Source organism: Nothobranchius furzeri, chromosome 15 (assembly GCF_043380555.1).
Source record: "Nothobranchius furzeri strain GRZ-AD chromosome 15, NfurGRZ-RIMD1, whole genome shotgun sequence".
Taxonomy (NCBI): Eukaryota; Metazoa; Chordata; class Actinopteri; order Cyprinodontiformes; family Nothobranchiidae; genus Nothobranchius; species Nothobranchius furzeri.
In genome coordinates, this window is record NC_091755.1 from 38,751,269 (window position 1) to 38,769,814 (window position 18,546).

The 18,546-nt window shown below is 42.4% G+C and overlaps 2 protein-coding genes across 6 annotated transcripts in view; both read right to left on the reverse strand.

Annotated features, from left to right (window-relative positions):
• Positions 1-4,630, reverse strand: part of hspg2 (heparan sulfate proteoglycan 2) — a 169,979-nt gene extending 165,349 nt beyond the window's left edge. For all 5 annotated transcript variants that reach the window (XM_070544796.1, XM_070544795.1, XM_070544797.1 and 2 more), the window contains exon 1: positions 4,335-4,630. In XM_070544796.1, coding sequence (XP_070400897.1) covers positions 4,335-4,397 — 63 coding nt within the window. In that variant the 5' untranslated portion in view covers positions 4,398-4,630. The remainder of the gene's footprint in view (positions 1-4,334) is intronic.
• Positions 4,631-9,043: 4,413 nt separating this feature from the next.
• On the reverse strand, positions 9,044-17,339 carry agmat (agmatinase (putative)). The gene is made up of 7 exons (XM_015967102.3): positions 16,972-17,339; positions 14,596-14,798; positions 14,361-14,409; positions 12,105-12,300; positions 11,823-12,002; positions 9,407-9,491; positions 9,044-9,320 (listed from the first exon to the last, which is right to left on the reverse strand). Exons 1-7 carry the CDS (start codon positions 17,262-17,264, stop codon positions 9,247-9,249), a joined length of 1,080 nt encoding a protein of 359 aa, XP_015822588.1. The 5' UTR covers positions 17,265-17,339; the 3' UTR covers positions 9,044-9,246.
• Between the last annotated feature and the right edge of the window lie 1,207 nt (positions 17,340-18,546).

An 18,546-nucleotide genomic window follows, 5' to 3' on the forward strand; every position in this document is an offset into this window, starting at 1 on the left:
TCTTTTTTATTGTTTTTGGTGCAACATTTTCTAACAGGGAGTGAGATTCCTTTTTTATTTAATTTTTGTTTGTTATTTTTATTCATTTAGAAGTTCTGGTTCTGGACATTTCAATGTTAAATGAAGGTTTATTTGTTGCATTTTAAAGGGTGTACTTGCATTATTATGATATATTAACATTATATTAGTGGTTATTTTGGTCTAGATAATGTACACAATATCGCTTATCATCAACAATTTGTTGGACAAAATATCATCCAGCAAAATTTGTTACATTCCCAGGCCTAGTCAAAAGTATAAAAATTATTTATACATAAACGGTCCTCCTGAGATCTGGCCATTTGTTCATTTGCTGTGTTAGAGGACATGCTGAACTAATGTTTTACACATGATCATCACCCTAACATTTGAGTGTATGAAAACATATTAAATGTTTTTTCCCTTAAAAGTGTTTAAACAGTTGTTGCATTTCAACACACAAAAAATAAATGGAAAAAATAAGATAAATCTAATGAAAAGTGTACATCTTTGACATTAAGCTTAAAAAAATCTGTTGACGATGATGATACTGTTCATTTTTCAGAGCTTTTTAATGTGAAAATATACATTGCAATAGATAAGTTTACAATAAAGTTAAATGATAAAAGTTTTGAAGTTACACTTCTACTACTACTAGTAATAATAATTATGATGATAATAGTAATAATAAAAAATAATTATTATAATAATACGAATAAATTGTGTCTGAGGAGTCAGTTATGTGGAGGAGATGAGTTTGTAAAAGTTAGTTTTGAGTATGTTTGTGAAGGAGGAGGTGAGTGAGCTTAATGCAGGGGTGTCACATGTCCAACTTACGTTTAGACTTTGAAAGAAGTCTCTTATATCCACTTTTCGTTTTCTTGACATGCTGCCTCCTGGCTGTGCCTAACTACCAAAGACTCACAAATGAACACTTATTCAAATGTTATGTAATGGAAGCTGAGCTGAGCTCTGATATTACACAGCGTCTAGTTGACGATGTGACTCAGTACCGGTGTTCCCTAGCGGCTCCAAACTAGCAAAACAACGTGAGCACGTTCTGACTGTTTACAACTTGAGTGACAGCAGCAACAGCCAATAATACGTTAGCAAGTATCAGCAGAGCCAATAGATTAGCTTTTGGGCGGGTCTAATAGTAAACCGGTTTCCGTTTCGGTCCTAGTGCTCAACCAAATCCTTTTAATGGAGCGTTTTTGGACGGAGAAAAGTGCAGGGGACCAAAACTGCCTTTTGAAAAAGTGGGGGGGACATGTCCCACCCGTCCCCCCCCCCCCCAAAATTACGTCCCAGCGTATTGGGACTGGACCACAACGATACTAGACCTGCTCCAGAGGACTTTGAGGATGGAGACATTACATCGTCTGTCTCCGGTTTGTGCTAAGTGGTAGATCACATGACACTCTCAAGGTTAGCTAAATGTGTAACATTTACCACAGTGACTATGAACCTTGTGCATACCGACAGTATTCTCTGAGATGTGGAAGATTTATGAGTGCTGGCCACTGCGGCAGTGTCCCATCATTCAGACAGAATCAGCCCAGCGGGGTCACAGATACCTCAGCCATGACAGCTCTTTTTATTAAAGGGCGTAAAGGGTCAGACCACAAGCAGGATCTCAAAAAACTGTGGGGAGAGCCATCTATTCTCAACTGCAAGGCGATGATCATATGTTATATGATTCATACAACCGTTACAGATGAGTGAAGTCAGTAGTGTCCCGGAGTTGGTCCTTTTCATTTATACTCAAACAAAAAGGCTAAAGGTTTACAACTGGGAACTGAAACGTGTTTTGTCTGTTCTTCAGATCTGGGTCTTCAAAGAAGATGACGATTTTTAATGGCCAGTTCAGATTTTCATAGGTTAGCATGTTCAGCAGTCCCTATTCATTATCACTTCATTTTGGAACTGCATATTTCCCATCTGACAAAATATAAATAATTAGCTTTTGGGGACTGAGATTCAAACCGATGTATAGAGGTACACAAAAAATCAGCTGGTGATCGGAATCGGCCAATATCGGTGATATGCACATTTATAACTCAAACTCAGTGTAAAATATCTGCAGTGAAATATCCAACTCTAATAAGGCAACAGTGCCACAGAAGTTAAATGCCCATCCCGTAACAGGAGGGTTTCAGGTTTGTGCCCCACTCAGTTTGTTGCAGTTGTTGTGCCCTTGAGCAAGACACTTCACTGCCTGCTGGTGGTCAGAGGGACCAGTGGCACCAACGTTGTGGCGGCCTCGCCTTTGTCAGCGTGCCTCAGAGCTGCTGTTTCTACAGTGTAGCTCACCACCAATGTGTGACTTTGTGTTGATATGGATGAATGACTGTTGTAAGTAAGTAAGTAAGTAACTTTATTTCTATAGCACCTCTCACAGACAAAAAGGTCACAAAGTGCTTCACAAGTTAAAAGGCAACAACATATAAATACAGTAAAATACAGCCACAATATACATAGTGTCAAATAAAACCAATCTGAATGAGACTAAGTTTAAAATGCCTGGAGAAACAAATGGGTTTTAAGATTGCTCTTAAAAACATCAACTGAGTCGATTGAGCGTAAAGACAGAGGTAGCTCATTCCAGAGCCTAGGAGCGACGGCCTGGAATGAGCGATCTCCTCGTGTCCTGAACTGAGTACGTGGGACCATTAAAAGGTTTTGATCCATAGATCTCAGCCTGCGAGAAGGCGTGTAAGGGCAGAGCATGTCTCGAACATACAATGGAGCCAGACCATGCAGCGCTCTGAAAGTCAGCACAAGAATTTTAAAATTTATGCGAAATGTGATAGGAAGCCAATGAAGAGCTTTTAAAATGGGGGTAATGTGGGCCCTTACTTGTCACGGGTCAGAATTCTAGCTGCACAATTCTGGACTTGTTGTAAGCGGGACAGCTCTTTTTTGTTTAGACAAGAAAATAAACTATTACAGTAGTCTAAACGGGATGATGTAAACGCATGAATAATCAACTCAAGATCAGCTTTAGACACCATTGTTCTGAGTTTAGAAATTTGTCTCAAGTGGTAAAAACAGTTTCTAGTTAACTGCTTTGAGTGATGTTCAAGAGACATTCCCTTGTCAAAGAAAACGCCAAGGTTTCTAAGGGTAGGTTTTACAGACAAACTCAGATCACCTAACTGCTGGTGAATCCCTGGAACAGCATTATCGGGGGCAATCACCAGTACTTCAGTTTTGTCTGAGTTCAGCCGTAAGGCATTTGCACCGAGCCACTGTTTGATTCGCTCAAAACATGATAATAAAGAATGCAATTTTTTAACGTCAGAAGGCTTGAAAGAACAATACAGCTGAAGATCATCAGTTGTGTTGTAATGCACCTTGGGGGGTTTCTAGAACTCTATAAATTTATGTTCGGGCAGACTGATCAGAAAAAATCAGGTTAAGCCAAGTCACATCTCTGGGAAATAAAGAATTTTTTGGTGAAAATAATTATCGATATTAAAAATTATTAGAAGCTGCAACCTTACGCTGGAAACAGTAGAAGGAAGTTTTAGATGCAGTCTTCTAGACGAGGGAGCGTCAGTGAAAGAGAAATGACTTCAAAGCAGCAACACTGGGATCCAGTGAAAATTACTGACCATTAACACGATCTGATAGTATGTGATCAGCCGACATCAAACCCAAACAGATTTTGTTTTCAGTCCGAACACACCATTCCAGCGTGATCATTTACACTAACTATAACAAAATTTGTGTTTCCAGAATCATCAAACTTAACAAATGCTTTTTTAAGTATTTGATTATATATTTTTTGTTTGTTTGTTTGTTTTTTTGAAAATTTGGTTTTGTCAGCTTAGTAACGTGTAAGAACCGGAAATCTGTATCGGCCTGGAAAACAAAAATCTGTGCACCCCAAACCAGATTTTATTCTAAAAGCTGTTATTTTGTGAATTGATGTGAGGCTGACTGAAAAAATCTGGCAGAAGTAAGCAGCCAGACGACCTGTCTGAGTCCTGCTTTGACAGGCTGGTTTTCACCAACCCACAACAGCCCGGCAAACTGAGAAAAAGCCTCGGACTCCGGGGAGTCTATGAATAGCTTGTTTCTATGGACAAACTTAGCCCGTGTGTGGTTTTTCCGATCCCCCTCAAACGCATCTTTACGGTAACACGCTTCTGGAGAACCCACCTGTGCAGCACCAGGACTCCACATTACTTATAAAACTTATTAAGAAGAAAAAACACGACTTTTTACGAACACGTGAACGCAAATCACGTGTTTGATGCATTGGGATTTTGTTTTTCATGCAAGTTTAAAATCAGAAAAAGTTCACTTACAGAAACCAGCTGGCACGTGAGGATCAAAAGGAGTCCAACGCTCCAGAAGTTCAGAGTGCCCATGTTCCACCTACAACCCAGCACAGGCTGCTTCTGCTGGGGGAAAAGAAAACCCGTGTTCGGTCCGTCACTCCTCCGCTGGTCCACCGGAACCAGTCACCTTCTCTCTCTCTCTCTTTCTCTCTCTCTCTTATTATTACTTATTCACACTTCACCAGAGTGTGGAGAAACCTGCGGCTCCTCAGCGACCCTCATCAACAGGTAAAAAGCCTTTCCACCTCTCCGCGCTTGTTTTCTCAAAGGAGGGGGCGAAAGCAGCAAAAGTCGCTCCTCAGAGATCCCCGAACGCGCTCCTTCCTCCTCCTTGGAAGTCGGAATTCAGAGTGGAGCTGAAGGCAGCCTGGGAAAAGTCACTGGGAAGTCCTGAGTGGAGGGAGCGATGCAGGAAAAGTAAAAGGCGGAATGGAATTCGGGGAGCACAGAAAGAGTGGACAGCTAATCCACCTAGACCCACCTCTGTCTGCATCACACACACACACACGAGAGAGAGAGAGAGAGAGAGAGAGAGAGAGAGAGAGAGAGAGAGAGAGAGAGAGAGAGAGAGAGAGAGAGAGAGAGAGAGAGAGAGAGAGAGAGAGAGAGAGAGAGAGAGAGAGAGAGAGAGAGAGAGAGAGAGAGAGAGAGAGAGAGAGAGAGAGAGAGAGAGAGAGAGAGAGAGAGAGAGAGAGAGAGAGAGAGAGAGAGAGAGAGAGAGAGAGAGAGAGAGAGAGAGAGAGAGAGAGAGAGAGAGAGAGAGAGAGAGAGAGAGAGAGAGAGAGAGAGAGAGAGAGAGAGAGAGAGAGAGAGAGAGAGAGAGAGATTTTCTGTATATACTTTATGATCATCCTTTTTGTAGATGCCTGTTTGAACAGCCTCAAAATGACAAAGTCTGGATGAGACAATTCAATTAATTAATTAATTTTCTTTATAAAGCGCCTAATCACAACAAGAGTTGTCTCAAGGCACTTCACACATCCAGGTCAGTTCATTAAGCCAATCAGTGAAAAGTTTCCTACATAATGAACCCAGCAGGTTGCATCGACTCATTGTCTAGTGCCAGAGTCTTTACAGCAATCCTCATTCTAAGCAAGCATTTTGCGACAGTGGAGAGGAAAACTCCCTTTTAACAGGAAGAAATCTCCAGAGGATCCTGGCTCAGTCTAAGCAGCCATCCTCCACGACTCACTGGGGATGGAGAAGGCAGAGCACGCACACACGCACACACACACACACACACACACACACACACACACACACACACACACACACACACACACAGACACACAGACACACACACACACACACACACACACACACATCATGACTGTCTTTTTATACATCATCACAAAATTCACATTTGATGATATTTCTGATAGAATGATCGTGGAACTCCTGCCAGATGTGCTACAGTACTACTTCCTGCTACCGACAACCACAGAGACTGGACAAACGCTTTGTACACTGATCTTTGTTTCCCTGAGCTGAGGTGATTCCAAGTGATGTCTAAAAAAGACAAGATATTAGGGTTTATTCAGGACTGATGAGCTAACGGCTAGTCAGAATGTACCTTAAAACAGCTGCATTCTACGACATGTTATTGCGGATCATAAGCCTGCTATAAGATTCAATTCAATTCAAGTTTATTTATATAGCGCCAAACCACGAGTCGTCTCAAGGCACTTCACATAATAAACATTCCAATTCAGGTCAGTTCATTAAGCCAATCAGAAATAATGTTTCCTATATAAGGAACCCAGCAAATTGCATCACAGCAATCCTCATACTAAGCAAGCATAAAGCGACAGTGGAGAGGAAAACTCCCTTTTAACAGGAAGAAACCTCCAGAGGATCCTGGCTCAGAATAAGCAGCCATCCTCCACGACTCACTGGGGATCGAGAAGACAGAGCAGACACACACACACACACGCACGCACGCACGCACGAACACACACACACACACACACACACACACACACACACAAAGACAAGTAATGTGTCTATAGTTACATTGTGATTTCTTAGTACATATTCTATTTGGTGAGAGATAAACTTTATTGTATTTATCCTAGTGGATCTATAATTAAACGGGTAAACTAGCAGTAGCACGTCCAACATCAAGGAAAGCAAAAAGTTATTATCAGGAGAGGGAGAATGTTTAAGTGGTTAGCAGCAGTGTGCTAGACGATGGCCCCCTCCATGAGGCCACCACAGCTCAGCAGAACATCGTTGTAGCTTCTTCTGGGGAGAAAAACACTTAGAGAGAAAATAAAGTTGACGGCTGAAATTGCAGAAAATAATACAGTTAAAGAGCAGAAGGTAGTGCAGCAGCTAGCTGCAGCCCTTCAAGGCTATTTCTCTGAACGTGAGCTGTTCATGAAGCGTTCTGCAGGGATAAAACAGCAAATATGTCTAACATTTACACAAAACCCCCTTAAAATGTTCAAAATATCACTTTAAGTCACACACCTTTAGTTATTTTACTACAACGTTCTTAGAAATGTGCAGACCTTCTTTTTTAAGGTTTAGTAAACTGCAGATGGAAAGAGAGCCTAAATACTGCAGTAAAAATCACGTCTGATGTAATCACCCTGACACATTCAGGCTGTCTCTGCGCTTTTTGATTTATTTTTTTTAGAATCACTTAATTTTAAAGCAAAGAACGAGACCATAAAACATAAAAATGCACAACATTTGTTAACAATAAAACAAACGTGATCCTTACTAGCTAGGGTATTTGCAAGCAAAATCTTTGCAAAGTGTAAAAAAAAGCCATAGATGGCTTAGGCAAGCTTTAGCTGCCCTCTGCTGGTGCCAGATAGGCACGCACCTCTGAAGTCTCTAAAAACTAAACCGAGATATTCGGTGTTGCTGCGGCATCAGATTTGTCTCAAATCCACAGGAAAACGTCATGAAGCACAAGATGTGCTGCTGAGAGCAGTGTGCTTGTGTCAGGTTGTGCAACAGCACTTTGGGAGCGGCATACTGTATCACTCTGAGGTTTGAAGGACAGCTGTTGCCAATTACAAGGCGAGCCCTGAATAGAAGTGAAGAGGATCTGCTCTCATCTGCTCACTAAAAAAGGAGAGCTTATATCAAACTCAGCTGGGAGTCTCACAGCGTGCCACCTGTTTGAACTCCTCTTTGAATAAAAAATAATAAAACATGTCGAAAGAGTCTCGCTGTGCTCTTCTGGAGCAGATTTCTCAAAAAGCATCTCTGACCAGATTTAGCTGCATCCGTGCTTCCCGAACATGGTGCTAATTATTAAGTTCGTTGTTGTCCCAAACCTGCATAAGCTGTGCAACAAATGACCTAAAGTCAGATTACTTTCACTGTGATGCATTCATTCATCTGAGACAACTCAAAATTGTATTCTGTGTATTGTTGGTGTAACTACAGTGTGTGCTGCCAGCTTGAGCAGCTGTGCAGAACAGCTGGGCTAAAGAGCAGCAGATCAGCCAAAGAATGTGAATCCCGTCCCCGGTCAGCGAGGGTCCACGCCCTCAGACCACCTCTTCCTTCATGCATCACCAACACACTGAAGTTTACACTCACATGCTCATGAACACAACACGAGCTCTCACTTGTCACAAAAATCACAAAAGAATTACTGACGCAATTAAAGAGGTTTTATTTTAAAACTGACCATGACATGTACAACATTCAATTGTTAAACACCAAAACGAATTGTGGACAAAATGTCTCAACGCGCCGTTTATCCCCTACGAGATGAATCCAGTAGGCTAGTTCAGGAGAGAGATTAGTAAGGGTGATTTATTTAGCGTCACAGAACAAAAAATCACATCAAAATTAAAACGAGACTAAAATACAAAATAAAGCCAAATGAATAAAGATCAATAAAAAGAAACAAGGTCATAATACAAATGAAAAAAAAAATATATATATATATATATATATATATATATTTATATTTTAAAGACTTACTTGTTGATGAGAAAGATCGCCAACCTGCATCATTGTATTGGTAAAATTCCGGCGACATGACACGTATCACGATACAGGGGAGACGATACAATGTATCAAGATATATTGCGATACATTGGTGCCAGACGATATTTGCGATTTTTTAAGACTGAAATTGTTGTAGGAAAATTCTATAAACAGTCCAAACTGATACGTAACATGTTTAACATGAGGCATCTGAACCATAATAGAGGGATTTACATTTAAGTGGTGGAAACAAAGCCCATTGCACCCTGCTGCCATCTAGCGGTCAGCTTTGAATGCCCCCCCCCTCCCCCCCAAAAGAAAATACGCAAATGTTTGCATGTAAATTCTTCTAAAAATGTGATAAATGGCTGTTGAATATCAATATAATGTCGCAGGAAAAAACACTGATATATTGCCATATCGACATTTTCTTACATCCCTAATCAACCAAGGTACGTCTTTAAACACAACGTCTGTACATAAGCGATACTCTAATGCCATTGGTTAGAGCTGACTGGCGCTCAGTTCATTTTGCATGGAGCTCTATGGGACAGATGTATTGCCTCACAGTACAGGGTAAGACTATCACTTTTACGGATTTGTAAAATATCATACAAAACTCCTGAAAGTGGAAAACTCCGGATAGCAAATTTTATAACGTCATCATCACTACTAAATCTTTGGTTGTCCATCTTACTAGAGGAGATAAAAAGCTACATATCTAAGTTAATGGTGCTTTTAAACATGTATCTATTATTCTGTACTCAGAAACAAAATACCAGGTCTCATTCCTCACAGCGCTGTGTTTAAAAAGTAGCGTTTGGCACATTAACATCATTTAACATGAAGAATTGATTATCGACTCTTGGACATCTGTAATTCACAATTCTTTAGCGATTTAACCGGTTCGGTTATGTTCAGCTCAGTAGTATTTCACCTTTGGGAGCACACACATCATTTCAAAAAGGAGGTTGGCTCCAGTCAGAGCGGTGTTTCCTGTTGACGCAGACAAACATGAAATTCGGTTTTTAAAAGTGAATATATGAAAAGTATTTCAACAAAAAACTAAGTCTGAGAGGTACCTGTGGTGTCGTAGGGTGGAGAAACTTCAACGAGATCACATCCAACGAGGTTCAGCCCTCGACAGCCCCGAATAATCTCAACTCCCTGAGTCCGGGAAAAATAATAAGAAACACGTCTATTAACATAGAGCAGAAACAGCATGTGCTCTGTCTCGAGTGCATTTAAAATGCATGTCAAATCTAAAAGAAAGGTTCCGTTTGAGGGTGAAAAATGATGCAGAGTTCTACATTCACCCCATCATTATATTCATAAAATTAGACTCAAGAGTTCCAGGTTACCTTCTCACTTGTTTTCACACATTTTCTGCCATATTTGTCATTTTAAAGCACTTTGGATCATTTTACCAAAAGAGTTATCAAAACTGTCGGAATAAAATTTAAAAGGGCTAATTTTTTATTTGGTCCAAATAACATCAAAACTAGTGATGCACCGATATGAAAATGTTGTGCCAATATCGATATCCGATATTGATAGTGATGTGTCCGTTGTGTCGACGCTTCGAAGCGTGTCAGGTATCCAGGAAGATTTTTTGTGAAGCGCGTGTCGAGGTTTGTGTTGATTACGTAAGAAGTGACGTTCGAGGCCTCGTTGGCAGTCCGTACCACATGACCGATTCAGGAACTGGCACGCCGGTTCGCGCCGTATTCAAAATAAAAGGGACAGCCAAATGCCGCTGATTCCCCCTGTCACATTGTGCTGTGGAAACCCTGTGTCCTGTTAATTTCCTATCTCTTTTGGACCAGACAGTATATTAAAAGTTCAGTTTAGGACAATATTAAGAATATATTTCTATCAGAAGCATTTATTTAGTCAGTTTAAAGGTTTAAAGTTTTACTTGAACCATTCACTTGATGGTGCTATAGAGCAAATAAATCATCACGGTGCCTCAAATCAAGACTCAACAAGTTGGATGGAAAACTTCAGCTCATCATGAGGCTTCATCTCGCCATCATTAGATATTAATATCACTGTTAAGGCTGATAGCCGATTTTTGCCGATACCGATATACTGACATTAATGCTTATAAAATCAGCCGATTTTGTCGTTGTCGTCGTCTTCCTCCGCTTATCCGGGTCCGGGTCGCGGGGGCAGCATCCCAACTAGGGAGCTCCAGACCATCCTCTCCCCGGCCACCTCCAACAGTTCCTCCAGCAGGACCCCAAGGCATTCCCAGACCAGATTGGAGATGTAACCTCTCCGACGTGTCCTGAGTCGACCCGGGGGCCTCCTGCCGGCAGGACATGCCCGAAACACCTCCCCAGGGAGGTGTCCAGGAGGCATCCTGACCAGATGCCCAAACCACCTCAACTGACTCCTTTCGATCCAGAGGAGCAGTGGTTCTACTCCGAGTCCCTCCCGAATGTCCGAGCTCCTCACCCTATCTCTAAGGCTGAGCCCGGCCACCCTACGGAGGAAACTCGTTTTGGCCGCTTGTATCCGCAATCTCGTTCTTTCGGTCATTACCCAAAGCTCATGACCATAGGTGAGGATTGGGATGTAGATCGACCGGTAAATCGAGAGCCTGGCTTTCTGGCTCAGCTCCCTCTTCACCACGACAGATCGGCTCAGCGTCCGCATCACTGCAGACGCCGAACCAATCCGCCTGTCGATCTCCCGATCCCTCCTACCCTCACTCGTGAACAAGACCCCGAGATACTTAAACTCCTCCACTTGAGGTAGGACCTCTCTCCCGACCTGGAGTTGGCAAGTCAACCTTTCCCGGTCGAGAAGATTTTGTATAGAATGAAAATTATTAAAGCAGAATTTACATTATTATGTACACAAACAACACGCATTTACGCTTCTGAGATTATTACAATCACTGTCACATGACTAAACAAATACACATCACCCCCCCCCCAACTGATTTATTTATTTTGTGAAATGATGTATTTGAATTATTTTGCTTAAATTACATCATCACATATATAATCTGTAAAAATTCTACTTCAGAATTTCATCTTCAAAAATTCTGCAGCAAACAAGGTGACCTCCTGGTGACCCAAGCCAAAGCCGTTAATCAATGAATCGACACCTCACTTGTGCCATGTGATCAGAGAAGCGTAATTTGATTGGCTAAAAGCCACTCCACTTGATCAAATGACAATTACTTTGGCTTAGGTCACCAGGAAGTCGCTTCAATTGTTAAGTTTTTCATAGACTTGTGACAAACATAAGAATGTTTTATGGGTTTGTTGGAGTTTAGCTACAAACTGTCTGTACTCAGTTTAACTAGTTTACATTTCATCCTTAATTTATTTGTAATTTTGTAGCATTTGACATGACTGGACACAAAATTAATCAATAAGTAGCAACTGGTTTCCACTGGCTCTAAACTTTATCACATTTATATGGTTCTTATTTGGGACTATGGAAGTATACTTTATTGGTGGAAGCCGGTTTTGTGGGCTTTACCTGTGCGGGAGTGAGCCCAGCGATCTCTGGGGTACCCGTTCCAGGAGCAAAGCCTGGATCAAGTGCATCAATATCAAAGCTGAGATAGACTGGACCGCTGCTCATCTGAGCCCGCACCTCAGACATTAGAGGAGCGAGGGATTTGAACCAGCACTCTTCAACCTGGACCACACGAAAACCCTAAAATACAACCAACGTTCAGACACATGGGTCCATATTTACTCAGTATGATTCCAGGTTATGAAGTGAAACCATGAAGGACCTGTCTGATCCACTTCATACCTGAGCCCGGCTCCATTCATACGAGTCAGGGGAGTACCCTGTACCTCTCAGGCCGATCTGAACCACCCTGTTGCAGTCCAGGAGCCCCTCCTCCACACAGCGTCTGAACGGCGTCCCGTGACCAATCTTCTCTCCCAGAACCACATCACTGGTGTCAGCATGAGCATCCACGTGAACCAAACCCACCGGGCCGTGCCTGGTGAATTATCACCATCGATGAGACAATATAATAAATGATTAAGAGGTTTTTGATAATTGATCAACAGTCTTGGTTTCATTGTGATTAACGTTGGACTATTATTCAGTAAATGAATTGAGTTTCACTCAACGAAGCTGAGTTAAGTCTGTTCAAAATCATTTAGAAATAAATAGTTTTGTTGTTTGTATTATGTGCAGTTCATATGACTTTTCTACGGTTGAAAGAGTTTTTGTAATAAATGCACTAAATGTCTGTTATTCCAGTTTCCGTTGTAGAAACATGCTGCATGAGCTCAGGACCACTTCTAACCACATTTCCTAGGTTCATTTGTACTCATCTCCACATCCATACAGCCTCGTTTACAACAAATCTGTAACGGATATGGTCTGGTTTCCGTGTTGACCAAAATTCAGAACACGCACACCAGCTGTGGTGCAGATGCAGATGTGGAGCTCTGGAAAGTTTCTGCATGGGGTCTATTTTTTTCTGGACGTCACATACGCATTGTCATGAAGTTGAAGAAAAGACATGAGCCAGACAGGAGGTGAAACCTGTTTCACAGAGGTACATCCGGTATATTTCAAAATATCACAACATTTTTATCGGCTTTTGTTTTATTATTAATGACAGTGAAATTAGTTCACCGTGTACGATAGTTCACGTTATTTTTACGTGAATCTTTAAAAATGTATTATGTCTTATTTCTGATCACTTGGTGGTCTTGTGAGAGCAGATTTCACAAGACTTTCAGCCCACGAACTGCAGTCAGTGTGAATGACAGTCCAGCACGGAAACTGGAAGGCCTCTGTACCGCACTCAGTGAGTACGTTTCCATGCAGCCAATATCCGGGTTATGATCGGGTTAAGGTCGGGATTCGGGTTTCTGAGTTGATCAGAATAACCCGTTTACAAGCATAAATAAAAAGAGTTACCCCTAACTTGCATAACCTGATTTAAATGCGGACGTTGGGGTAGCGTCAGGACGTGTGGACTACGTCCAGACGCAATATGCGTCATTTCCGGTTCTTCTTGTTCCGGTATCCGTGAAAACAACAACATGTTTCTCAGTTCAGAAGAGATAGCGACCGCATTTGTTTGCGCTTTAGTTTCCTCGTCACTCAAAGTGTGGTGCTGTGCCGCGACTCGCCATGTTGCTCCCAACTTGTTGTTTACTTCCGGTGTTCTGGAGCGTACAAGACGTCTCGCTACTCAAAAGACCAAGATTCCTTGCGAACAGAGCGTGCGCAGAACACACGCTTTGATGGGGATATCCCGGTATGCGTTTACACGACCAAACATTCGGGTTAGAAAAGGGTTACCCCACGTGTATGTATGAGCATATCCGGGTTTTTGGCGGTGTTTACAAGGACCTGCGGAACCGGGTTATTGTGAATATTCGGGTTTTAAAAGGGTTACTGGCTGCATGTAAACGCACTGAGTGTGGAACCGGCTTAATAAATGACTGCAAGGGTTTTGAGTAACTGTTGCTGCCACCAGTGAGACAATGACAACGTCAGGCTTGTCTGTAGTGTGGACCTGCAACGCAGCAAAAAGATTTCACACAGGAAAAAACGTAATGAAAGGAGCGATCAGACTGGAACGGCTGAACATAAACTCTTTCCTTTCTAAATCTTTCCACTGGTTTAAGAGAAGTGCTGCACCAACGCTAGTAGGGATGTCCCAATACAACTTTTTTCATTTCCGACACTATACCGATATTGCAGCCTTCGGTATTGATCAATACCAATATCAATCCGATACGATATCAGCACAAATCATACATACTTTTACCCATTTCATAGTGTGGTGAGATTACTCAGTCGGAGAACAAGAGTCAAGAACAGTAAGTATGAAAAAATGATGATGGTTTTTAACCATTGGTTGCAAAAATGTGGACCTTAACAGACTGCTTATATCGGAGATTTCTGATGCAGTCCGATATAATCCGATACAGTGTTTTTGGGGTGATATCAAATTACTTTCGATATTGATATCGGAATGGGACATCCCTAAAAGCTAGAGCATGTAATCGCACACAGCGTGTATAACACACTCACCTCTCAGCAACAGCTTGCAGGATGGGATAAGCAATAGTATGATCTCCACCTGCAGACACCAATAGTTCCTGAACACCTGAGCTTTAATGGAACTCAGCGACACTTACAGGGCTGTAGGAATGGCTAATGATTGTACAGATAGATGTCTGAAAGTCTGCAATGATGTGCTAGAAATCATTTACTGATTTATCTATGGTAATCTGTGACGACACGTGTGCAAATGTGACACACTTGCCCATAGTCAGAGGGATGCAGCCAGTAGCCAGGATCTTCCTGTATGCCTCCCTGATGCGCTTGCAGGTGTCCTTCAGATCAAATAAGTTCACATTGACATCCCCAATGTCAGCAACCACCAGAGACTCGTAGGGTGCCGCCCTGGTGCCGCTGTTGTACGCCCTCAGCAAGGCAGACTCCACCCTGATCTGTCGTGGGCCAAACCTGTGGAGAGGAGGGGGGCATCACAGAAGCATGTGGGTTCAGGTGAAGTGTAGGTTCGCCCTGGTGTATCACATCCAACTGAGAATGTGAGACAGACATTGTAGATCATTTGGGACCATTGGTGAGGTAAACTTGAACCCATGATAAATGCTTCACTGAAATAAACAATACTTTTCTTGTTTTCTTAAAGACGTTTCAGCTGTCATGCAAGAAGCTTTTTATCCACACCACAATTTATAAGCCTCCTAAACCCAAGTTTTCTGAAGCTTTGTGCATGAGATGCGAAACATCTTCAAGAAAACAAGACAAGTCCACTTGTTTGAACATTTAGGATTATCATGCCCTGCCTGACTGAGAAGCTACAGTCCTAACCAGTGTTGGGAGTAATAGCGTTTAAGTAACGGTCTTACTAACCAGGCGCGCAGATAGGGTGGGGGACCTGTCCCCCCAGATTCAGATCGACCCCGATCCGTCCCCCGCACTAAGGCCAGAAAGAAAACAAAATCGGAGGTTAAGCGCTTGAAGCTCCTTTTTCCAATTACAATGAATGCATAATGATGTAAACTAACACCAACTCCAGAGGCGTTAAAGGCAAGCAACAATTACTGTTTTTTAAAAAGACCAACAGTGTAAGCAGGCGGTTACCGATCTGTCTGTTTATGCGTGTTGGTTCTAGATTCACTACGTTGTTGTCAGTGTTGGGACTTACTCGTTATAAGCGCCAAAGCCTCATTGATGACTTTAACAAGTCTCATCTACAAATATGATCCCTCATGAAGTTACTGCTTTACACCAGAAGATAGTGGAGATGTGTAACCCTCAGGCTGAGAAAAGTTTGGGAGTTTTTAGAGTTTGAAAACGCCTCCCGCCGAGAGGCTCCCAGTCGGGGAGAGGAGGAGATGTGCGCAGCATGAAGAGCGCAAATATTAGATAAAGCATATAATTGTCGGCAGGTCTGGTCTTTGTTGACTGATCACTTTGTCTGGTAATGACTGACTCTGATTATGAAGCAGGATATTGACTCTGATGAAGAAATTCACTCATCCAGCCGGGACGATTGACGCTGCTGCAGCATCAGACAGCTGGTGCTGCACGAGAGGTGTGTGGAGCTTACAAGCTCCAAACGTTGGGTTTGATGCTGGTTTAACCTTCTCTGGGACGTGATGGATGTAGAAATGATGGTAGACGCCGCAAACGTGACAGACGTAGTGATAATGTAAAAAAAAAGCCGTAAAAACGAAGCAGATGCCGATGCGTTAATTATGGAAGTCAAAGTGTGCCACATAATCATAAAAAAGGTAAAATATAAATTTTCAAAAGAGCTTTATGCATTTATATATAAATTAAAACGTTCCAAATATAATGAAAATTTCGAAATAACGTAAAAATACGAAGGAACATCTGTTGGTCAGGCTGAAAAGTTTGGGAACTACTGCTCTAAGTGATAAGTGAATATTGTTTTAAAAAAAATTGTGTGCAGTTTTTTAGGGCTTTTATGTTTTCTGTAAAGATTGGTATGCTGAAAATCAGTTCAAGTTTAAATAAAATATGTTTTGCATAAAGCATGAGGTTTTGGTTAGTACTTGATTGGGAGAATAACAAATGACTGATTTGGATAGTGTTGATCAGGCAGAGCTTTGTTGCCAGCGTTCCACTGCACAATGGCTTCAAACACGTATATACTAGTTAGTTTTTTCATAAACCATCGGATGAAATTACACAAACTGACTAAGCTCTAGATAAGGCATTTGCAATAGTGTGTGTATGTGTACGTGCGTGCGTGTGTGGGGGAGGGTGCATTGGAACGTTGTCCCCCCCAGTTTGAAAATCCTATCTGCGCCCCTGTTACTAACGGCATTATTAGGTAACGGAACAATTAATTACTGTTCCCAGGTGTTTGCAGCAAAAATGGCACCAATTAAGCATATTGTGTTAACACAATACTTGCTCAGCAATCTTATCATAATTGCACCCAAGTTTCTTATCATTTTAGAGCCAGAAGGAGCTCAAATGTCCTGTTTTGATGAAAATACTGCAGTGAACAGTTTCAGTGTTGAGCTCCTCAGGAATTATATCAATTCCAGTTCTGGATTACCAACTGGATTGGGCCCAGGACCAAATTTGCAACTATCCGCGGTTCTCCACCAGCAGCTCATGAGAAAATAAATCACACCTTGCTCCAGGTCGGTTCGACGTCCCGGTATCGATGGGGACGCCAACAAACGCCGCGTCCAGCCCGTCGGCCAACTCCCGGTACGGTAGTTTAGCCATGGTGGGGATCCCAGACACCCGAGCCACGAACTCAGCGCTCGGCGGGACGTTGAAGCGCCTCCCGGAACACCTCCGGGTGAGACTCAAACATGGAGATCTCCGCTCGCTGCACACAGATTGCACTCGTTTCTGCGGCAATAAGAAAATATCCGCTGCAGCGCGAACAAAATTCACTTTTCTCCACACGGGAAACATTGTCGGTAACTTTAAAGTGAACCGTTCCGGTCAAAGGCGACAGGCGACGTGCTGCGTTTGGGTTCCTCCGGAGATTTCTACACGCTACTGTGATTATAAGTCTTTAACTCTTTGATGTATGAAATATGGAATCTTCAACCAAGATTTTTTTAAACAAATTTTCATCACCTTTAAGTATGAATGAAACTAATTCCAACTATTTTTTGTAACATTTAATTTCCAAATATTTTATGACATTCCCACCTCAGTGTTCAGGCCCGTTTTGAACATGAAATATTGGGGGGGGGGGGGGGGGGGGCTCAAATGCAGTAAAGTCTTCAACAGCTGTGCTTAATTAGCCCAGTGAACTAGACCAAAGTCTTGCTTTGCAAAGTTTGGTCTAGCAACGCTCCACTGGAACCTCTGCAGCCCCAACAGCATTCTGGCTGGCCAATCATAGCTCTCTAGAGGGGTTTCAAATGATAAATGATAAATGACCCGCACTTGTATAGCACCTCTCAGAGTAAGGACTCCAAAGCGCTTTACACTACAGTGTATCATTCATCCATTCACACACACATTCATACACTGGTGGGGATGAGCTACGATGTAGCCACAGCTGCCCTGGGGCGCACTGACAGAGGCGAGGCTGTCGAGCACAGGCACCACCGGACCCTCCGACCACCACCAGCAGGCGAGGTGGGTTAAGTGTCTTGCCCAAGGACACAACAGCAGAACTCTCTGTCCGGAGCCGGGATCGAACCTGCAACCTTCCGATTACTGGACAACCCGCTCAACCTGTTGAGCTACTGCTGCCCGAACAAATAAAGAGCTGTGATTGGTCCATAATGGTGGGCCAATCATAGTGCTCTATCTGCTTAGTGAACAAATCACAGAGCTTTATCCGCTTTGTGGGCCAATCAGGGCACTCTATATGCCTGGTGGGTGGGATGATGCAACAGAGTGAAACAAGAGTATGTCACGTTCATTGTCCAGTAGCATGCGGAGATCATTTGAAAGACAACGGTAGAACCCGCCCCACAACCGAGAGCCGTCAATGGAGCGTTGCCAGACTAAATAATACATTTATTTAGTCTGGCTTGCCAGGCTAGTGCTTAATAGCAAAAATTAATTAATTTCAGTAGCTGTCCACTGTAATGAGCATTATGCATGAAATAGTTAAAATAGATGTTGCATGATTGTCTTTTATTTCTGCATTTGTTTATTTAAAGTTTATTTAAAGAGGTATTCTTCAAGCTGCTCCGTGTCCTCGGCTCTCTTTGTGTTTTTGAGTGCGCAATGG